General features: G+C 43.1%; 1 protein-coding gene across 1 annotated transcript in view; it reads right to left on the bottom strand.

Annotated features, from left to right (window-relative positions):
- SLC4A8 (solute carrier family 4 member 8) overlaps positions 1-24216 on the bottom strand; it is a 408829-nt gene that overhangs the window by 103573 nt on the left and 281040 nt on the right. The window contains exons 10-14 of the mRNA XM_029594968.1: positions 19391-19478; positions 18626-18772; positions 17048-17148; positions 7854-8028; positions 5583-5716 (exon numbers count right to left, since the gene is read on the bottom strand). Of these exons, the coding sequence (XP_029450828.1) occupies positions 5583-5716; positions 7854-8028; positions 17048-17148; positions 18626-18772; positions 19391-19478 (645 nt within the window). The remainder of the gene's footprint in view (positions 1-5582; positions 5717-7853; positions 8029-17047; positions 17149-18625; positions 18773-19390; positions 19479-24216) is intronic.

Raw genomic sequence — 24216 nt, 5'->3', positions numbered from 1 at the left:
GAAGAGATCACATCACTCAAACACTCGCTGAATTACACTGGCTGCCAATTGAACAAAGAACAATTTAAAACACTATGTACAATCCACAAACTAATCTATGAGGAAAATACTGACTGGCTAAACACTGCACTATGACTACATGTCCCCCAGAGAAATCTAAGATCAGCCAATAAAGCTCTACTAACCATTCCCTCTGTAAAGAGAGCAAAACTGACGCAAGTAAGAGAGTGAGCACTATCCCTAGCCGGTCCAATATTATGGAACACACTGCGACTCGAAATAAGACTAATGAAAGAACTAAAACTCTTTAAAAAAAGTTTAGAAACATGGCTCTTCAAAAAAGCTTTTCACAATGAGAGTGCGGAGTAAGGAATACTAGCGGACAAGAAAGAGAACTCAGACACTGTTAAAAGTCAACAAATAGCAGTTATCCCTCCTTTATTATTTTTTCTCATACCTAAAGATTAATTTAAGAGTACAGTGTTCTCATGTATGGATATCCTATTATTCATATAAATGGAATTTCCAATCCACGATCCAGATAGCGTATATTATTTGAATCATGTAACCGAAACTTTATTGGCACCTACTAGCTAATTTATAATCCTAACCAGACTTATGTGCCAATCTGTAAACCGTTGTGATGGTATACTACTAAACGACGGTATAGAAAAGTTTTTAAATAAATAAATAAATAAATAAATAAATAAATAAATAAATCCTCTGCGACCAAGGACCAGAGGGGCAGCCCAAGTAGGGTGTCCAAGGCAACGGCTGAGCTCGGGAGGCAAGAAGAGACTTCACCCTCGGAAGCCCGTGCCCCCCCCCCCTGGGAGGAGCCCGTGAGGGCCCAAGCCGCTGGGACTTAGGCGAAACCTCCAGGCAAGAGAAGAACCGGATACCTGCTGAAGAGACGGTGGCTGAAGCCGGAGTCGTGGACGGAGCCGGAGTCAGAAGCCAGGAATTGGAAGCTGGGGTTGAAGACGCAGGTCAAGCAGCAACTACTCTAGGGCAGAGGGACCTCATTGCAAGGAGAGGATTAGGCCAAGCTGCAGGGTTTAAATACCCTGCAGCGTCTGACATCATCTGAAGGCTCTCCGTCCCCCCCCCCCCCCCCGATTTCCCGTGCTGGCCCTTTTAAGATCCGAGCCCCCACGTGCGCCTAGGGGGTGGGGCCCAGTGTGTTGGATCAGTGGAGTCTCCCTCGTGAAGGGAGAGCCGCAGCGGAAGCCATGTCGGGCCTGGACGGCCGAAGACGAGTTCCTGCGGCCCGGGCCGGCCCCGAGGTAGGTGGAGGGACCGGGGCACGGCCCGGGACCGTAACAGCATTAGACAAACTTTACTTTCTGTCCCTTCCACAATGTCGCTCATAAAGATATTGAACAGAACCAGTCCCAATACCGGTCCGTGTAGCAATTCATTTAACATGGCTCTCTCTTCTGAGTAGGTTCCATTTACCATTACACGTTGTCTCCTAATAGTCAACCAATTTGTAATCCACTCTACTACCTTGGCGCTCACTCCAAAGCTTCTCATTTTGTTCACAAGCTTTCTATATTTTATTTATTTATTTATTTAAAGTCTTTTATATACCGAAGTATAGCTAGCTGCCTTCACTCCGGTTTACAGTATAACAACTTGATACAGACAACGAACAATATAAATGGGTATCCATTTGATACAGACAACAAAATATATGGAGTGGTATTAAAAGCTTTGCTGAAATCCAAATAGATGACATTGAGTGCTCTTCCTCGATCCAATTCTCTAGTCACCCAATCAAAAAAATCAATCAGATTTGTCTGACAAGACCTTCCTCTGGTGAATCCATGCTGCCTCGGGTCCGGCAACTTATCAGATTGTAGATAGTTCAGTATCCTTTCTTTCAGCAGTTCTCCGTTAATTTTCACAAAGTGAGGATAACCAGCCTGTAGTTTCCAGCCTCCTCTCTGCTACCACTCTTATGAAGCAGAACCACGACAACTCTTCTCCAATCTCGCGGCACCACTCCTGTTTCCAGGGATCTACTGAACAGTTCATTTAGTGGACCTGCCAGGACATCTGAGTTCTCAAAGCATCCTGGGATATATGTCATCCGGCTCCGTGAACTTGTCCACATTCAGTTTTCATAGCTCTTCACATACATACTCTTCTGTAAAAGTTGTGTCTAGCCCATTCCCTTCTACGGTCCTGTTAACCAGCAATGGTTCTTCTCCAGGGTCTTCTTTAGTGAACACAGAACTGAAGTATTTGTTTAATATTTTCGCCATTTCCTTGTCTGTCTTTGCACATTGCTCCATATCACCTTTCAATTTCAGTATAACACTTCGGGCTTCCCTTCTTTCTCTTATATAGCTGAAAAATGTTTTGTTACCTCTGTTTATCTCTTGGGCAATCCTTTCTTTCCACTTAACCTTTTGCTTTTTCTGATTTCTTTCTTCGTCTCCCTCATTTTCAACAGGTATTGTTTCCTGTGTTCCTCTTTTTGGGATCCTTTATACTTCCTGAACGCTGATCTTTTTGCCTTAATTTTTGCAGCCACCTCCGTTGAGAACCAAATTAAGTTCATTTTCCTTGAACTTTTGTTTACTTTTCTAACATATAGATTTGTTGCCTTTGTAATAGTTCCTTTTAATTAGGCCACTGTTGTTCCACCTTGCCCATTTTCTCCCAGTCTTCTAGTTCTTCCTCTTGTAAAAGTCCATATATTTGAAATTCAAAACTAGGGTCTTCGTGTGACTTCTTTGTATCTTATTCGCAATATCAAACCACCATGTCTGATGATCACTTGTACTTAGATGGGCACCTGTCCGGACATTATACTATCCCCATTTGTGAGCACTAGGTCAAGGATTACACTGTCCCTTGTGGGATCCATTACCATTTGTTTGAGCATAGCCCTTGGAGGGCATCCACTATCTCTCTGCTTCTCAGATTCCACGGAAGGGATACTCCAGTCTACATCCTGCAGATAAAAAATCTACAATGAGCACACTTCTCCCTTCTTTCCCATCTTTTCGATGTCTTTGATCAGAACTCTGTCCAGCCTCTTCTGTCTGAATTGGAAGCCTTTAGACCACACCAATGTAAATGGAAGCATCATCATCTTTTTTTAGGCTAGCCCATAATGCTTCTTCCCTACCCCACATCTCTTGCATTTCAATTGCTTGGATATTGCTTCTGACAAACTGCTATTCCTCCTCCTTTCCTGTTCTCTCTGTCCTTCCTTAAAAAGTTAGAGCCAGGGATGGCTATGTCCCAGTCATGTGGCTCCATAAACCATGTTTCTGTAACAGCAATGATGTGCAGATCCGCTTCCACCATTACAGCCTGCAGGTCTGGGATTTTATTGCCCAGACTATGAGCATTTGTACTCTTCATGGACTTCTTTTGAGCCTTATTCAGCTGACGTTTGTTATCCCCTTCACCCATTTCCTTGAGATTTGGGAGAATGACGTTCCAATTTCCTTCTGCTACCCCCGCGTCCTCTAGTTTAAATGCCTTATAGCATAGGATTTTAATTTATCACTTTAAATCTTTTTTCCTGCCACAGACAGATGTAATCCATCTTTGACATGGAGCCTTTTACTGTTCCATACATGGCCCTAGCTCCCAACATATCCAAAACTTTCTTCCTTATACCAAGTTTTGAGCCATGCATTGAAGTTATCAAAATGGCTTAGCCTCTCTTTCCCCTTTCCATGAACAGGTAACACTTCTGAAAAGGCAATAGTCTTTGCCATGTGACTAATCTGCTTCACCAGTCTGGAAATCTCTCTGTACCACCTGGATGTTGTTTCTAGCAAGTTTGTTGGTTCCCAGACGGATTATAAGATCAACTTCAGAGTTCTTACTTTCTTCTTTGATTGCATTGACCATCTGAATAGCATTTCTACCAGCTGATGATACTGGAAGGCTTTTAAACTATAGTGTTTCCCTTGAAAAGAGTTCCCAAATTTGTGTCACCCAGCACAATTAGTTTTTCTTATGGTTATTGGTTGTATTATGGAATTTCTGCCTGCATTGGGTTTCTTCTTTCCTTTCAGATACCACTTCAATTTCTATCACTAGAGCTTCTTCATTATTTAAGACAGAGAAGACATTTTGTATTTGTGTCACTTGAGAGTGTGAATAATCACAGGTCTTATTCTACCAGAGCCCACTGTATTCCATTTGTTCTTGGGTTCCTGTATGCTTTGTGTGTGTATGAGGGGGGGGGGGGGCATGTGGGTTGCACAATTGTGAGGAATGGGTGTCTTTGGGTCACAGGTCTTATCCTATCTGAGCTCACTATATGCCACTTTTTTCTGGGATTTTGAATTTTATGTGGTAATGGGGAAACGATTCCTAAATACTGTAAAGTGAGTGAGGATTTCTTGATGGTAGCTAATGCTATCTTTATTGTAGCTAATTCAGCTTTAAGGTGAGCCATCTCCTTTTTCATGGAAGAGAGTTCTGAACAAATGGGGCAAGCCTTAAGTTTCCAGATGATTTGCCTCAAAATAAAGGCTCCACAGTTGTTACATTGGATAATCCTCATTTTGCATTTGATTTGATAGAGAACACCTAAAGAATTACCAAATTATCTTGTTACCAATTAAGTATCCCAGCCAGTCTATATTAGAAGAACAAACCCTGGGGAGGGTATTAAAAAGCTGATATTAGCTACAATAATTTTAGCTTACATGGAGTTATAGGGATTTTGAGGGATCTTCTATATACTTAAGTGAGGATTTAATTTTTTTTATTTTTATAAATCCTCTCTTTTAGCACTGCTAACAATCAATATCAATACTCCACACTACCTGCCCTTCAGTGCTGCAGTCTGAGCAATGCCCTCAAACACACCCACAATGCAAATATACAAAATGTTTTGGCTATATCTCAGATTTAAGGCAGTAATATAACATACTTAGCTTGGAGTCCTTCTGGACAGGAAATATCCAGGATAAAAGACTGGCAGTTGCCCCTGCTATTCACAAAACTATCTGTCTGCCATTGAATAGGATCAGTGACACCCCAAGACAAGCTGCCTATTGTTAGGTGAGGAATTTTATTTTATTCCTTTTTTTCCACTGCTAACAATTAATATCAATTCTCCACACTACCTGCCCTTCAGTGCTGCAGTCTGAGAGATCCCCTCAAAGACACACCAACAATGAGGTTAGGGCCCTTCATCTTGGATGAGAGATGACTGAGAGGGGATATATAATAGAGGATTATAAAATCATGAGTGGGGTGGAACAGATAATAGGAAATATTTTTTATGTTTTCAGATAGTATGATGACTATGGAGCATTTCACGAAACTAATGGATAACAGATATTAAACAAATTGGAGAAAGTATTTTTTTCACTCGACACATAAGTAAGCTATGGAATCCGTTGCCAGAAAATGTTTTTAAAGGATTTGGACAAGTTCCTGGAAGAAAAATCCATAAACAATTAGTAGGCATGTACTTTTGGGATCTGCTGGATACTTCCTGGAGATACAGGCTGGCCACTGTCAGTGACAGGATGTTGGGCTCAATGAACTCTTGGTCTGACCCATCATGGCGCTGCTTATGTTCTCAAGAACCTTACTTGCAGAACTTGAACAGGATCTTCTCAAACACCAGAACAGGGCCAGTGCTCCCCAGGATGGTGAGGGGCTGCCCAGCAAACAAAGAATAAGCTATTCCTGTCATAGAAGCTCCAAACAATGACTCAATTGCACTCTGCAGGGAGAAAGAAAGAGAGAGGGGCATTATGGCACACACATAAACTCTGCATCAGTTTTTCAGATATATCAAGGATATCATCCGAATGCATTCCTTCCATCCATCCCCATGTACAACACATAGCACCATTTTATTTCTGTAAGAGGCCAGAAATGGAGAGAGGACAGAACTAGTATAGTCTGCTGAATATTCAGGTTTTGCCATATTTAATCCTTGAAACTCTCTAATACATTCATGGGATTTACTGAGACCCTACAATGTATAACTTACCAGATGAGTCCAGGTTATGTGCAATGAGCTAAACTAGACTTGGTTTTACTCCCATTGTAGCTTATGAACTTCTAACTCCTATTTCAAATCCATAGATACAATGGAGAAAAATAAGGGCTGGCTGCCTATCCCTGATGACCTGGAATAATGCAGCTACCTTACTCTAATGGGTCTTCATTGTCTTTTTTTTTTTAAGATATTAGGAAACTCATCTACATTTCCTAGTCCCTCATCATCTCCAGCTATATGGGCCCCTCATCCTTTCCCTCAACAGATGCCTCTATTCTCGCTCTCTGCTCCCAAATCATTCTCTGTCTCATTCCCTCACCTTCCTTCCTCTCCCTTCCCCTCCAACTTACAACCACCACCCTCAACTTTCATTCCCTCCACTTTCTACTTCCAACCACATCCTCCCCTCCCTCTCCCTTGCCTTCCAAACCCCTCACCTTCCCTGCTTCCTCCTTCTCTTTCTCAACTTTCATATCGCCTATCTTCCAACCTTTCCTTTCTGTTCACCCTTCAATCCCTCTCATCTTCCATCCTTCTCCCTCTGCTCCCTCACTTTCATCCTTCCCTTCCTCACCTTTCAACCCCACCTCAATTTCCATCCTTCCACCTGTATTCTCTCACCTTTCATCCTTTCTTCTCTGCTCCTTCACTTTCCATCCATCCCTTCCTCCCTTTCCAACATCCCCATTTCACTTTCCATCCTTCTCATCCTCACTTCCCAACCCCTATTTCACCTTCCAACCTTGCCCCACCTACCATCCCTCCCTTTCCAAACCCATCACCTGTCATCCTTCCTCTTCCGCCTTACAATCCCTATTCCCCATGATGGTCAGACAGGAAAGGGAGCCTGTAGCCGGGGCTTCTAGCCTTCTCTTGCTGTAGATTCCTCCCTCTCCTTTGCAGATCAGCTTTTCAACCATGTAGGAGGAAGCAGAACTAGTGACAGAGTGGCAGTGAGAGAGTGGCAATAGTTAATATTTGGCCCTGCGAGCCATCATGGAGAAAAGGATGGCAGGAACAGAAAAATGTTTTTTGGCCCTGTTGTCCACTAGGAAACTAACAGGAGCCGCTGTTGGGCATTGCAGGGCCATTTCGGGAGAGGGAATGATCATAGAAGCAACCCTCATCTTCAGCCTAGGATGGCTGCAGCTGCTCAGCCCCAAAGGCAGAACAATAAAGAGGCAGCTATTTTGCCACACCACATGGAGGAAGTGGTGGCGCCCCCTAGTGGATGGCACCTATGGCCACAGCCATATTGGCCATAGGCTATTTGCCATCTCTTAACAGATCAGGAGTGAGGCACTGGATCAGCACTGTTCTGCCATTGCCATTTGAACTCAGGCCTGGTCACTCACTCCTAGGAACACCAGCATACTTTGGCCAAGCTACACATCTCAGTGGGCCAAGTCTAGCTGGGCAGTACTGGTAAATGCCTGAATTCTTCCAGTTCAGGAAAGCTGCTGATAATACTTTACATATTAAACTAAATGGGAAAGGGAAATACCATGGCAGAGGGAAGGGATAGGGGGTGGGAGGAGAGAGAGAGTGGCATGTAAGCAAAGAGGCAGAGAGATCAAAAGAAAATGTGAAAGTATTACCTCCCCCTTTTGTTCCATATCAGGCCCTGCACCTGATGTCTCAGAGAGTGAAAAACTTGATTTCAGTCACACACAATAAAACGTCTCTTCATGGGAGGACAGTATGAGCAAGGTTTAAAAAAAACATTTTTACTCCTGTCTTAAACCAAGAAATGTTGTAGTGCAAGCAACAGGCACAGCAGGCACAACAGACACACTAAGTACAGCAGGCACAACAGGCATGCGGCTAGAGACCATCGAACATCTCAAATCCTTACTATGCGCCCCTCAGTGGCTTCTCCAAGCAGGCCCCCAAACGTAATGACAGGAGACATGCAGGCGCAGTATAGGAACAGGAAGGAGGCCACACACTGCAAGCTCAGAGCATCCCTGTAGTCACTCCAGTACCAAGGAGCCTTGCGCTTCACATCCACAATTAAACCACCAAATAACCTGTGGGGAGAGAGAGAGAGAGAGGGGGGGATGGGGTCTGTCCTTCATACCAAATCAACCAGATCATCAGTAACATGGGAACCTTTAAAGGTTCATTAAGAGCTTGTGAGATAAGTCTCAGCTCATCCAGTCCTCGATAGTAGGACAGAGGCTAAGTTGACTTCACAGAGTGCTGCTACTGCAGTTGCTGGGCACAAAATGGATCACCAATTAAGTCCAACGTCAGAATCTGAAGCTGTGTTTTGTTTTGGGTTTTTTTTACCAGCAATTTATTCTTTCAATCTCTCCTGGCTGAGCAGCAACACTGCCAGTTTCCATGGTATGATCAAAGATGTGAGGAATAACATCTCCTTTCCAGCACAAGCCCTGGTCTGAGCATTGCCAAGGATGTGGCCATGCCACACATCCACCCAGCATACCTGCAGGAACAGCACTGTGGCAGACATGGCTATGCTGATTGCTTGTGCTGAAATGTTGCTTTAAAAGAGAATAGCAAATACATAAGGAGGGAATTTTCAAAGCCATTTTTAGCCTGACTGAAAATGCCCTCCTCTGCTCAGCTAAAACATGCATGGGCTTCCACTGATCACATACATCTGACCGTTCCTGCGGGTCTGTTTACGTCAGAGGAGTAAAACCAGCGCACATACATGGGATTTTCAAATATACACACGTAGGAGGATATTCAGCGAGAAGCTCAATGGGAACATTTCCCAGGTAACTTTACCCAGATTTTTGGCGGAAATCAGCCGTTTAAGTTCCAGAGTAATGTTACCCTGATACCTTCAGATCAGCTATTTTTCCTGATCAGACTTACCCAGGTAACTTTGGCCAAATTGTTCTGAATGAGGGATGTGCTACACATTATTTTTATACAACTTTGTGAAAATTAACCGGCTTATATTCTTTTGAATATAGCCAGTTCAGTCTAATGTTACCAGCCACATGTAGCCAGGTAAATTTAGGTCTGCCTCAGATTAGTTCTAAAGTTATAGTTGAAATACAGCTAAGTCGGCTGGATAACATAGCTGAAATGCCCCTACATTAGTTGGCTAAATTTTCCAGGGGTGTTCTGGGGCGGAGTTATGTTATCCAGCTGACTCAGCTGATTTTCAGCTATATGCAGCTAAGTTAGCCAGATGACTTATCAACTAAAATAAAGCCAGTTAAGAACCCATAATATTCAAAGTTGGCATTTAGCCTGATAACTCACAAAGTATCTGTTTAAATGCCTTTGAATATGGACCCTAGAGTATTTTTGTATTCTTTCCAGAACAGAGTACATGTATTCAGTCATGTAGATCTGACAGAATGTTATACAGGACTGAAATATGGTGTTCTGAATAAACTTCTTACCTTAAAGATCACATCTCAAGGCCACTGAAGAATGAAACTGATTTTTTTTTTCAAGTGAATTTGACAACCACAGACTGATGTGGTTATTGGACTCTGTAGAATCTTTCAGTTGTCTAGATACAATACTTGGTGTCTGCTTTCTTACCTGCAGAACACAGTGAAAGTGAGGTCTCCCCTCATTCTTCTATGTACATTCTAAAGAAGTTTGTGAATGGACACTGCCACCAACTCCTTAGGAACATCAAGATACTTTACAAGCTTAGAAGATGGTACTTTGGCCAATGGAACTAAACGATTGAATGTTGCTGAACAGTTGCAGAAGCTTCCCCCACCGAGGCTGTTCAGTTTTAACTCAGCATGGACAACACCAATGCCAAGTCTTGATGCGAAGACACTAATCTTAAATGTCGAACTACTTAGAACCATGGTGAATATCTTCAGGACTGAGCTAATCAGCACCATAGGCGATGCCAAGGTGCTCATAGCTCCACCTGTTTGACGTGTTGAATGAATTCCTACAAAATCTCTCTGTCCTATTTCCTCTTAAAGATTGCAGATGCCAGAACTGGAGAGGTCTCAGTAGGAGAGGATAGGTCTTCCTGTGTGGCCAAGGGAAATGTACAGATGTCAGTGGTTTAGATCCTTGCAGACTGCTACAGCCGAGTCTCGGCTTGCGATGCTGAGCTTACATCCTGACTGTAATTGCATGGGTGGATGAACAGTTAAAGTCTAAATCTCCTTGCTCTTGGAATCATGCACTGAAGGTTGATAGTAATGCTTCAATTACTTCACTTGATGCTCGGTGCTGACTATTTCGATCTCAGCTAGACCCAAGGAACCCTTCTTGTGTGCTGAGCAGGAAGGTACCCTGATCATAGCTGGGAGGAAGAATAATGCATTCTTGGCATCAAAGGATTGCTAGTGGTTGGTGTGGCTCCTGGATCCTTCAATGCAGTCAAGGCCAATATGGTGGTCTTCTCCTTAATGGAGAAGATACCCAAGAGTCTAAGCCTCTGAAGCTTGATAGCCCAGTGTGACATCTCTGATCAGATGCCACAACCAGGGATATAAATCTCTAGCCCCATAACAATGCATGTAAATCTCATGATGGTTCAAGATTGACAGAAATCTTAAACCCGATATTCAAACGCTAGATAGCTATCTAGCGGCCGCTGAATATCTGGTTATGCTCAGCCGCTGCTAGAAAGCTGAATGAGTCACTTATAGGGCTATCTGGTTAGCCAGCTAACTTGGGGGCAGGCACTGGGCATATAGGGACAGTGCTACTAAGCTAGATAGCTTATCTGGCTAAGTAGCGATTTTGAGACTTATCCGGATAAGTTAACCAGCTAATTCTAGACCTGCTATTGAGCTTGTCTAGACTTAGCCAGATAACACTTATCTGGCTAAGTAGCATTTGTATGTGGATATCCAGAGGCATAGCCATGCCACTGAATATCCTTATAACTTAGCTGGGTAAGCTATATCCGGCTAAATTACTTAGTTGCCTTCGCTTTAAATATCTACCCCCTTGTGATTACAGCAGGAACAAAATTCGAAGCAACTTAACTTCTTTTCAGCCATTGTAAAAAAAAACAGAGGAGCTGAAACCAAAACACAAAGAGGCAGATAGAAGGGAAAAAAAAAAAGCTTAGCTCCTAAATTTAGGAACCTATTCTCAATCAAACTTGGGATCCTAAATTTACAGCTGAAAATTCATCTACATTTATGAATCTAAAGTTTAGGTTCCTAAATTTAGGCTTGCTATTCATTTTTCTAAAATGTAGGGTCCTATGATAGATGCCTAGTGCTAATAATCAGTGTTAAGCACCTAATTTTTTTCCCTGCCCTATCGCCACCCTTTAGTTTTTAGGGTTCTAAAATGTAGGTATTTATCCCTAGCACATTTCCAAAAAGGCCAATTTAAGGGCTTAACTCTCAAAGTTAGACACCTATATCTTTTGGAAATGTACTTTTCTTAAGAAAAATGACTAGGCCAGACTGCTGAACAAGGTCACAGTGAAGCAGCCATAAGAACATAAGAACATAAGAAAATGCCATACTGGGTCAGACCAAGGGTCCATCAAGCCCAGCATCCTGTTTCCAACAGTGGCCAATCCAGGCCACAAGAACCTGGCAAGTACCCAAAAACTAAGTCTATTCCATGTAACCATTGCTAATGGCAGTGGCTATTCTCTAAGTGAACTTAATAGCAGGTAATGGACTTCTCCTCCAAGAACTTATCCAATCCTTTTTTAAACACAGCTATACAGCTGAAAATGCTGAAAAATCCTCCTAAGATACTAACGAGGCAGGAGAAAAAGAACCAACTGAGAAAGCCAAACAGCAAAAAAAGAATCTCTGTGACAGAACGAAGTGCCACAATCTGAATGTCCATGTGAGAGAAAAAAAGACAGAGGGCTCTGCAAGAATTCCTATGTGTGTCCAGAAAATATTTTGAAGCTTTCCCAGCAGAATCTGGGAGATATCCACATTGGAGCCAACTGATGTCATCACCCACTTGTAGTCCCTCTCTTTCTACAGATAACAGCCCTCAAGCAGAAGAGGGAAGAAATATCTCAGAGAAACAGATATTCGGCTACATTTAATTCAATTTCTTTTCTTAACTAAAGTATACAATAGAGCTACTGGTATATCTTACCAAAAAAAATTAGAAAAAAATAATATTTTGCAGACCATCTTTCACCTGAATCAATTGCCAGTGGCTATCATATAACTTGAAATGATGAATTTCAATTTTATATTTGTAGCATTAGAACAGAGTGGGTGTATATAACTCTTTGTTACCATTCTTCTAGTATGATATGGTGAAACCCCTCGGCTGTAATACTTAGGGTTAAGGCAGGTGGGAGTCGGACCTTATGGAGACTTTGGAGCATGTGGTAGCCTTTGTTTGTATTCCACAGCAGTTTGCCAGCATGAAGCCAACTTGCAAGGTCCTCTTCCCCCATCTGAGCATTTTGACTGCTCCCGGGGAGGGAAATGTGAACCATCTTACAGGAATCTCCATCATGCAGGATCCTGTTAACAGTGCTCTGTGTGTGAGCACTACACCCTTGAGCAATGAAATGAATGGTGGAACTCAAACTCTGACCCAAAGAAAATGAGTTAATGGTTGTCTAATGCATAGTAAGTAGCTCACAAGTGACATAAGTTTTAGAAGGCAATTCACCTAGGTGCAAAGTATGGACCTTCTGCCTGACTTTCAAAAGGTAAGTATGCACAATTTTTATTAATAAACCTAGATCACTTACGGGCCGATACAGTACAGTGCGCTCTGATGGAGCGCACTGTTAACCCGCCATTGGACGTGTATTTTCGGCGCTCTAGCGTTACCTAGCGTTACCCCTTATTCAGTAAGGGGCCGAAAACGCGCGTCCAACCCCCCCGAACCTAATAGCACCTGCAACATGCAAAGGCATGTTAATGGCCCTATTAGGTATTCCCGCGCAATTCAGAAAACAAAATGTGCAGCCAAGCCGCACATTTTGCTTTCAGAAATTAGCAGCCTACCCAAAAGGTAGGTGCTAATTTCTTTGGGCACCAGGAAAGTGCACAGAAAAGCAGTAAAAACTGCTTTTCTGTGCACCCTTCGACTTAATATCATGGCGATATTAAGTCGGAGGTCCCAAGAGTTTCCAAAAGTTAAAAAAAAAATAAAAAATTTGAAGTCGGCCCGCAGCTGTCGGGTCGAAAACCGGACATTCAATTTTGCCGGTGTCCGGTTTCTGAGCCCGTGGCTGTCAGCTGGCTCGAGAACAGAAGCCGGCAAAATTAGCATTGGCTATCAAATCCGCTGACAGCCGCCGCTCCGGTCCAAAAGGAGGCGCTAGGGACGAGCTAGTGTCCCTAGCGCCTCCTTTTGCCTATTTTTACCGCCGGGCCTCATTTGAATAGAGAATCGCGCGCACAGGAGAGAGAGTCCTCCCGCGGACTTTACTGTATCGGCTCGTTAGATCTGCCAATTGTGGCTTGCTCGAGGTTGCTCCACCAAAATTAGCACATTTGGCTGTGATGTGTAGTAGGGCTTTTTTGGTTGCAAGTCCATTGATATGGAATTCTATGCCTGAAGCTCTCCATGTTATTTCTGATACATTGCTATTTAAGAAAGAAGGACCCATATCTTTTGCAAAGCATTTGATTTGAATGTGAACTCATCCTTTAGTCTCCACTAGATGGCTCTGGCCTAGGCCCTGAGTTAGAGAGTTGGGAGAGGGTCATCCCATTCTTAATAGCATCTCCTCTGAGGCCTGCTAGAATGGTGAGCTCCTGTTGGATAAGGGGTAGGGGGTGAATACAGAGTGTAGTATGGAGGTTTTTGTTAGCATTTGCAGTAGAAGGAACTGTTTCTTTTCTGTCTTCTGTTTTAGGCCTCATGGTCTGAGTTACTGAGAGACAGAGAAGCTTTTACCTATCCAGTGCACAACTTGCCTAGAAGGGTTTGTTTGCCTTAGGTTTTTGGAGGAAATTATTATTGTTGAGAAGTCATTTTGGGGAGTTTTTTTTCCTTTTGTGAATCCCTGGTACTGTGACTTATCATATGTGGGTTGCCCCAGAAATGAGCAGTTTAGTGTCAGGAGAGTCAAATCCAAGCCACTGTCCATGCCAGCCACCTTCCCTTCGGATTGAGCTCTCCAGTGCTGGTGGCTGGCAAGGTATGAGAATTGGGGGAAGCCCCCAATACGAACAAGGAGTGAGAGGCCTGGAACAGAGCGAACAGCTAGAATAAAACAGGAATTCAAAAAACCCAAGAATTATAGCAGGCAGGAACACTAATTGGTGTCTGCAGAACACAGGAATGGAGAGCCAGAGAACGAGGACTGGAAGGTAGGACCAAGCTCTGGCAACTCACTGATGAAGCTATCTCAGTATAAATGCAAATCTATATGGGAAACAAGATGGCTGGTGGGGGAAGCAAGGGACACTGGGTTGGAAGGACTGGATATATAGTCCAAAACAGTTCAAAGTGCCACTTGCAAGTCAGAAAAGAATCTAGTAATAGGGGTGTGCAGTTTTGGGTTTTTTTTAAAATATCATTTCTATTTCATATCATTTTTTGCTTGATTTCATTTTTAAAATGGTTCGGGGGTTTTTCCCCCCCTGTTTTTCCCTAATTTCATGGTTACTGCACACTAAGTTCTGTTAATACGAAAAAAAAAAAAAAATGAAATTTCGGCATTTTTTCTTTTGTTTCGTGGTTCCAACAAAATGAAACAAAATAGACAAATGCACATCCCTAGCCAGCCATGGATCCTTACAGGTCCTGGCTTAAGGAGGGAAAGGGCCGTACCTTGGGAGGACAAGGGTAGAGAATACTTACTTAGCCCCTCTCACAACTCGTAGAGGGACAGTGATGACTTGCCACAAGAGAGAGTTTGATTTTTTGGGAGTTTTTTGTCCTTTTTCTTGTGCTGGGAAGAAGTTTCTTCTGCCATCCTTTTTGCAGAGAGGTAAGGAGAAGAGAGCATCTGATTTTCCCTGACCACAGGACTTTTCATTCAGAGAGATCTAACTACACAGTTTTGAGAGAAGATCAGGAGTAAGAGGCTTCGAGACATCTGGAGACGCCCACTGGAGTCTTCACCCCGAGACAAAGGACAGACTGGGTTTTTGAAGATCTGGAGATCACCTGGACCTCAGGTACTGTTTGGAGAAAGTAATCCACTATCTTTAGGATAACCTCACCCTTGATGGTCAGTTCCGCGACTGGCACAGATTTCGGCACTAGGGGACCTTGGAGTCTGCGCATCGCCTTATCAATGGCCTCCTGAACCATCCAGTCCAGTTCTTCACGGAGACCTGGAGCAAGCATCCCCGGCTTCGGAAGGGAAGAAGGAGACAGAGACATAGCCGGAGGGACCACTGTTAAAGGCAGAGTCGCGGCTCCCGATACCCATCCGGGTGAGGGTTGCCTCAGTGACCCGGTCGCAGAAAGGGACGGTGCCTTTTCTGGACAGGGTTTTTTCAATGGCGGCTCGGACGATGGCGAGGTCAATGACTTTCCTTCCTCGATGGTCCGAGACTTTCGGTGTCGATGCCGATGTTTCTCTCTACGATCCCCTCGGTCCTGAGGGGGGGTAGAGGAAGTCAAAGGCCGAGAAGTCGTCGACACCGGGTGGTCACCGGCCGGCGGCTGACACTGGCGCGAAGTGGACAGTTCTGTTTCGGACGACGTCGATGCAATTGACGGCGTTGGGGTCTGAGAACAGAAGAGAAGTTCCATCTTCTCCATTCTGGCCTTGCGACCTTTAGGTGTCATTAAGGCACATTTGGTGCAGGTCAAGACATCATGTTCGCACCCAGGACACATTACACAGACTTTATGAGGGTATGTTATGGACATGGTGCGAGTACAGTCCGGGCACAGACGGAACCCCGACGCCATGGCCTCTGAAAAAAATTGAGCCGCGTTACGGTCAACGGCCAGTAGGCCACGAGGGCCAAACTCACCAGGAACTGACCGAAAACAGGTAAAATCTTACCGGAGTACCACGGAGACAAAAATTTGAAGGAGAGACCCCTGTGGGGTATGAAAGTTTTTAGTAATTCCGTGAGGAAAATTCCTGTCAGGAATCTCTGTGGAGCTCCTTAACCTGTGTGGCTACTGCTGTGCGGAAAAAAGAAGACTGAAGAGGGATCCCTTCTGGCTGCAGGTTTAGTGCCATGCTGGGCATGCCCAGTAGGTGCCAGTCAAAGTTCTAGAAACTTTGACAAAAGTGTTCCATGATTGGGCTCCATCCTGTGATGTCACCCATATGTGAGGACTACCATCCTGATTGTCCTGTGAGAACACTTTATCCCTCTCCTCCATCTTTCCCCTGACCGTTACTTGATATTTCCCACATCATTTCCTATTTTAACAGCTCCATCAGTATAACTCCCAATGCTGTTAGCTGAGCCCCTAAAACACAGTGGGGCCTATGAAATAAGAACCACACTGATTTTTCTGTGCAGATTTTTTTGGCAAAAGCCAGTGGCCAGTTTTCAAAGAAAGTTGAGGGTCTGATACAAGCACCTCAGATTTGACAAAATTTCAGCTAAAATTAAGTACCTAAGTTTTAGGATGAAAATCCATCTAATTTAGAGCCTAATCTTAGGCCTCCTATACATTCATCTAAATGTAGGTGCTTAAGTTAAGCGCCTACTACTGGAAGTCAACACTGAGCTCCTAATTTACTTTCCTCGACCTGGCGCTACCTCTGGCCCCACCCACTTTTTAGGTGCCTTAATTTAAGTACTAAATGAAAATAGGTCCCTAAATTTAGGAGCTCAGCTTTAGTCAGTTTTCAAAGGGGCAAAATTAGGAGCTTAAAACTTTTGAAAACTGACCCCTCAGCTGTTAGTGCAGAGCGTATCCTGTTTTTAATGCATACTAAATTACCTTAGCTTGCATGATAAGCTTTAGTGCATGGGCCCCTGGATATGTAAAGAACCCCAGTGCCATGCTAGAAGCTTGGAGCTAGGACGTGGCTACATATGTACTTGTGGATGTGTGTGTGTGTGTTTGTAGTTTGTGTGTGTATGTGGGGAAAAATGTAGGGTATAGGCCTCAAGTTGGAGGGTCTTTGATTTTCTTAAGGGCCTGGAAGGGGAACCCCAGCAAATAACTGAAGTCACTAAAAGGAAAGCCCATGGAACTCACCTCCCTGTGCGTTCCAGTTCTGGTCCACTGTGCTCTGGTTCTGGCTCCGGTTCCACATTTGAAACATTTCCATTAGGAACTCCCGGCATTTTCCTCTTCTCCTGTTGGGCAATGAATGTAACCTTATCTGTTCACTGGTGCCTCCAACCTCTTTCTACGCCAACAATTGTATTCTGTTGCACTGTAGCAATCTGGCAGAATGCAAGCTCCTATCGTACAATGCCTACTAATATACAAAGCCTATAAAGCAGCAGCATTAACAAAACAGTTTTAAAAGCAACTCCATTGTGATTGAAAGTCACACAGAGTCAATGACAGAGTAAGGAATTAGAACAGAGGAGCACGATGATGGTAAACAGTACAAGACAAATGACTAGTGAGAATAAGAAGGAGGGGAAAAAAAAAAAAGAAAACCTTGCTGAAAAGATTTTCTTTGGGTTGCCGAAGAGGCATAAAAATTAAAACAAAGTGGTTGAGGCCTAAAATGGCAGCAGCAGCAGTGGCCCAGCAGGATGTCCTCCTTCGAAGGGCTGAAGAGTAGCAGGTTCAGCAGTGTAAGGGAACATAGAAACATATATAGAAACATAGAAATGACGGCAGAAGAAGACCAAACGGCCCATCTAGTCTGCCCAGCAAGCTACGCACTTTATCCTTTTTTTTTTTTTCCTTTTTCTCTCTCCCACTTGTTACTATTGGCTTCCAGTACCCTCCAGCCCTATTCCCCTCCACCCCACCACCAATCTAGAGAGCAGCGCCGGATCTGCATCCAAGTGAACATCCAGCTCAATTAGGGTTAGCAACCGCTGCAAACAAGCAGGCCACACCCCTGCCCCATACTCTTACCCACCCCTGTTTTGTTTTTTTTTGGAGATGGCAGCCCTCCATCCTTCCGCTCCATGAAGGTGGAACAAAAACCACTGGCATCCCGGCTCCGTGAATGCCTCTTGTTCATGCTCAAAAGCTTTCCTAAATAGCTCTACTACTACTACTTAACATTTCTATAGCGCTGTTCAACATATGCAGCGCTACAGACCGCATGACTCATCAGGGTGCCTCACTGTAGCTGCTTGTCACCAGAGAACTAAAGTAACTGCCCAAGGTCACACACACACACACACACAGCCAGTGACAGAGCCAGAGATTAGGAATGGGGCAGAGAGAGATAAAATGACTATTCCCCCATCTTCTTATCCCATGATATCTAAGGTCCTGCTTAACTGAGGTAGAGGCCTAATATTATGGAATCCACAATTTCAGCAAAATTTGCAATTTATTTATGGCCTTACCAATCAGTCATTTCCCACCAGCAGGCTGCAAATCAGCTGATTCCAGCTTTCTTCATGTTGCTCGCCTTGAGAAGTACCATCCTACCCTTCCCCAAGGATCACGTTCAATGCCACTCCATGAGGGCAGCAGTGCTACGAGAGGCAACTGGTCTTACTTCCTCCACCCACCGAGCAAGAAGGCAGTCAGTTTTTATGAAAGTACCATGTGGTGGGCAGGTGGCACTCTCTAAACCCCAACGGACAAGTCATCTTGACTGAAGGCAGTTGGCAGGATGCCGGATGCTGTACATACCTGGGAAGGTACATTTTTTGGTGGTTCAATCCTGATGGAGGGGTCCCATTCCCCTGGGGGCAAGACAGTCACCTGATCCAGAAACTCATCGATGCCAGATAAAAGATCGCTACGCTCCTTAGCTTTGTAAGCCACATCGTGGAAAATCTGGAAAGATTGAAGAGAATGGATATGGGCTTTGGGGTGGAAGGCAGCTCGTGGAACATGGCTGTTAGTTACACAGCAGGATTAGGCCGAAAGGAAAACTCACCTCAGTCCTGCTGGTGAGCTGGCATTCATTTGACCAATTTATCTTATTTACTTATGGCTTTTCATTGCTTTAATATATTACCACATTTAAACTTGTGCTCTGTGCAGTGTACAGCACATAAAACATTACAAAGTGCTGAAACCCAATTAGTACAGAGCAGTTTTGGGAGAGGAAATAAATATCCTGATTGGCTTGGATAGTTTCTTTCTTTTTTTTTTTTTAAACTATAATCAGGTGGGAAGAAAGGCAGGGGAAGTGTTGGATAGTCTGTATGGGTGTTTACTGGATTTTCAAGTTAATTCAGGAAAGGCAGACCCAGCGTTTCCTGAAATAGTAACCAGGGCTTAGTACCAAAATTATACACAGGTACAACTTCATTGTGCAGGAACAAATCAATGTTCTTATTTAATCAAGTAAACTTTTGTTACTGGTACAGAATATATGACAAATGCCATCCTTCCTTCTAGTGGATTCTGCAAGGGAATATGAGTAGCATAGCAGGTCTTGCACCCTACCTCATCAGTCATTATGGTTGCCATCGATCTGCCAATCTCATGATATTGTTGGGCTTTTCCCACCGGTCCCAGCAAAATAAACAAGAACCTGGTGACAAGGGCAGCAAGTACAGAAAGGAAAACGTCACTTAATGACAGGCCAAGGAGATGAACTTGTGCCATAAACAGTGTAGACCTCAGCAGTCTCTTCAGTTTTCCAGCTGTGGAAATGCTTCTGCTCCTCCCGCACAGTGCTGCAAGGGCCCCGAATTCAGCCGGTGCTATGCAGAGTGGAGTGGAGCTCCTGCAAATATTTTTCAACCAAATTCAGTAACGCACAAAATCAGCGCAACCAGCTGTAGGTTTTGAAAATGCTTGCAGTTCGCAGTGCCGGCATTGTCTGAAAGATCTTTGCAGGAGCTCTGCTCTCGACAACACCGGCCGAAATTAGGCCCTGGCAGCACTTACCATGTTGTGCAGGTGGAAAGAGTGTCAGGAGAAGGCAGGATTGTGCCAGAAGGTTCCCTGGGCAGTCCCTTTGCATGGGAGCCTTCCCCCTCCCCTCCGGAGGTTATCACAAAATAATTACACAGGGATACCCTTCACCTCCCCCCCCCCCCCCCACCTCCTCCTATAAGGTGGCCCAGAGGTTTGATTTTGTTGGAGAAGGGGGCTCTGGGAAATTCTTTAGGAGAATTTGAGCCATGTGTGATTCGGATCATAAGAACATAAGAAATTGCCATGCTGGGTCAGACTTTCCACTCCCATCTTTCCACTCCCATCTCCAAAAGAAACCTTACCACTTTTCTTCTAGCCTTCTGAATAAAGTTTCATCCTATTTATTGAAAATGTGGTTTAGGACCTTGGTGAGTCACACTACAACAGCTGACGTTTGCATAAGCTGTCATGCAGCACCAAATATATGCAAATTCCTCAGAGTGCAGCTCTTCAAGAACCTGCTTAGCAGAAAGAGCTTCAATTTGCATTAATTATATATGTAATGTATCTTCATATATATATATGAAAAAAAACAACAACTCTGCCTCCAACTGCTGGATGAGGGGACTAAACCCACAAGAAAATTACTAGGTAAGTTAATTTTTCCATATATATATATACATATATATATATATATGTGTGTGTGAGTAATTTTCTTGTGGGTTTAGTCCCCTCATCCAGCAGTTGGAGGCAGAGTTGGGGTTTTTTTATGACCTCATCTGTATGTATGCCATGCATGGAACCAGATACAGCCAGTGTACTACTGTCAAAGTTAAATTTAGGACTTCCAGGTATGCTCTGACTGAGGTGGTTATGGCTGGCTTGAGTTCCTGCTAATTTTCCTTTTTTCACTTACCTTTTTTGCGATCTCGACAACTTTAATTGGCTATGTCCCTTTCTAAAGAAGCAGGCAAGAGATTGATTCCTTCGATATGGGCCACCCAGGAGAAAAAAAACTGAGAAAAAGGCTGGAGCTGAATGGGTGAGGCCTGCTGAAGAGATCTTGTCAGAGGATGATACTGCGGATATGAGATTGTAGACACTGACGAAAATGCAGCATATATTCACAGCTTGTTGGAACATTTTGCAGATAAAATATCAAAAAAGTTGGATACGAAAATGGGAGTAATCATTGAAAAAGTTGCGCAGCTTGTTAACATGATGCAGGGCAACATGGAAAGGCTCGATGACCAGGAAATGAAAATAACCGAAGTGGAAATTGCTACTAGTTCGCTGACTGCAAAGGTAGATAGTCTAGAGAATAATTTTCATCAAATACTAGAAAAGATAAGACGACCTAGAGAATCGCTCTCATTGATGCAATATCTAAGTTTTGGGTGTACCCGAGAGAGCAGAGGGGAACGATCCGGTTGCCTGTTTTTCCAAGTAGATACCTGAATTCCTAAAATTTGAGACTATCGAGGGGCCTATTAAAATCGATCGTGGTCATAAAGCCCTTGCGCCAACACCGGCTCAAGGCAATCATCCTCGTGCAGTGATCATCAGACTGCATAGTTTCACGGACAAGCGCCCTATCATGAATGCTGCTAGAGCCCTGGAAATCTGACTCACTGTGACAACAAAGTAATGATTTTTTGAGATTTCTCTGCCAAGTTGCAGTGAAAAAGACAAGCCTTTGTGACTGTGAAAAAAAGAGCTGCAGCAGCCTAATCTGTGATTAGGCAATGCTCTGTCCTGCCAGATTCGAGTGATTTTGGTGAAGGTAAGCCACTAAATTTTGAGTCTGTGAAAGAGGCTGAAAAATGGCTGCGTGAATGGTCTGGCAGTTGCATAGCAAAGACCTAGTTAGGCCTCATGGTTGATCTGCACTATTCTGATTTGAGATGAAATGGTGGGAGCAAAGGCTCGGTTGGTAATTCAGCCTGAGTTTGACTGGCTCAAATGTTCTTCAGGACAGCCTTGCGCGCGCCGACCCCGGATTTTAAAAGATACACGCGGCTACCCGCGTATCTATTAAAATCCGACGTACTCTTGTTTGCGCCGGATGCGCGAACAAAAGTACGCGCGTACTTTTTAAAAATCTGCCCCATATTGATCTGATTTACTACGGACATTTCTGCCCATGATGAAGGTTCTGCTCTAGTCAATTGGGCCCTGTTGCCCTTTGGCATTTGCAGCCCCTGTAGTAAATATGCAGACACTAGGACTTTCTTAATCCATCTTGAGATGGACACCTTTGAGGCAGTCTTCCCTTATGTGCACCTCTGAATAACACAATCTATGAGAATTACAAAATTCACTTGTCATCTTTAAATATTCTTACACATTTCCTGACAACTTAAGAGTTTTAAAGATTGCAGGCCACTGCAATCCTTCTCACCGAAAGATTCATTCTTTTAATGTTTTTATTACTGTTTTATGTCTGTAAACTGTATTCTGCATCAATCTTGTTATGGAGACTGCACAATATAAAACATGCTAAATAAATACAATAAAATTTAAATGGACCTCTGAAGCTACCTTATGTATTAAGTCTCAGTATTACAGAATCATTACTAAACCTTAAAAAGGGAGCCTTGCAAGACAAAGATTGCAACTCTAAAATGTATCTTGCTGAGGTAATTCACAATAAAAATGCAGTTTTCAGTGTCAAGTCCTTCTGAGTTGCTTATTATAATGGCTCATAAGAAGGGCTTCCTAACACACTTACTACCAAATTCAAATTCCATAACCGTATCATAGACCACAATGTAGGATTAAGGCATTAAACTGTCGAAAAACGTAACACCTCCTTGCGAGACAATGTAGATGTCCCATTAAACTTTTTCCTTAATGCAAAAAATTGCTGCAGCCTATACCTTTAAAGAATTCAAGAACAAGACCTTGCTGAGACTCTTCTGCAAGAATGTCAGAATATCTCCTATTTGTAACGCCATGGCGAACAGTTAATCTGTCTAAAATATATTGCAAAACCTTACCATATCCTCACATAAACTCTCTTTGTTGAAGTCTCTTTAGAACTTAGCTTTGTTCTACCTTCTTGACTAAGCTCGCCCTCTCAATAGTCATACCATAAAGCGAGAACAAAGATGGGTTTCCCAGTACTACTGATTCCTTGTAAAGAAGAATTGCCTTGAAAATCCAAATCGTCAATCCACAATCAGCCTGCTTAGGTCAGCATACCATGGTCTTCGCGGCCAGTCTGGTGCCACATATACCTACTCCTTCCTAAGCTTCTTTATTATATAGCCCATTAATGGTCAAGGTGGGGGGGGAAAAAAGCATAAAGCAAGGTTTCCCTTGGCCACTTCTGTATCAGCACATCCATAATCTTTTCATTGACTGAAGAACCTTCTTGCTTTGCGTTCTAGTGGGTTGCTATTAGAACCATCTATGATTCACCCCATTTTTGTATTTTCTGCTTGCATACCCAATGGCTCAGAAAATTTGCTTGCCCATTCTCCGGAACTGCAATGTGTAATGTTGAAAGCTGTAGATTTTTTTCTGACCATGTAATTATTAGCTCCACTTCTTCCGAAACTCTCTGGCACCGAGTACTCTCTTGTTTATTTATGTATGCTAATACTGTTGCATAGCTGCATAGTATACTTACTGCTCCTCAACTAATCACTGACTGAAAATGGAGTGATAGGCGTATAATTCTTGATGCTAACTGATTTATGTACTCCGTACTCTATCACTTTGCCTAACCTTGAGCAAAACAATCCTGGCAAATGGCACCACAATCTCTTAAAATAGGCATCTGCTGTCTTAATATCCAATCTAGGTACTCCAGTGATATTACCCTCTGCAACATTCAAGAAGTTTGTTCACCAACAAAAATCTTATTTTCAGGTGAATTTTTTAAAAAGAATTATGCATACAAATATAGCATACTATCATAGTAATTTTCCCACCTGAGGGCAAAGCCCACTGACAAATCAAAGGCATATGTTACAGCAATTTTCAAAAATCCAGTTCCACGGGTAAAGTGCTTTTACATGCATAAAAGCTCAGCATTAAACATGTAAATGCTTTTGAGCATCCGGACACTAGTATTAAACAGTTTCTCTGTGACTCCAACCAAAGAAAAAACATGCAAATGTAATTCTGAATTTAGATGGAGCGTGAAATATTCAGTATTAAAGTCAATTTTAATTTATTGTTCTGATAGGTCTAGCAAATTCAGATACATATGAAATCCAGAAATGGTCTGTAAGGGCCAATCCACTTTTTTTTTCTCTTTTATTTTTTAAATATCTTTTGGAATTTCAAAGTATAATGATTAACATCCATGATCTTGCTTTTGAAATGGAGAAGGACATAACACTCTTAGCTTTATTAATTTGTTTTGTGTTGCCAGTATAGCAATTGTCTTCGCTGTTGAT

This window comes from Rhinatrema bivittatum, chromosome 3, assembly GCF_901001135.1.
Source record: "Rhinatrema bivittatum chromosome 3, aRhiBiv1.1, whole genome shotgun sequence".
NCBI lineage: Eukaryota > Metazoa > Chordata > Amphibia > Gymnophiona > Rhinatrematidae > Rhinatrema > Rhinatrema bivittatum.
Note: the sequence above shows the minus strand (reverse complement) of the source record. Positions and strands in the feature narration are given on the sequence as shown.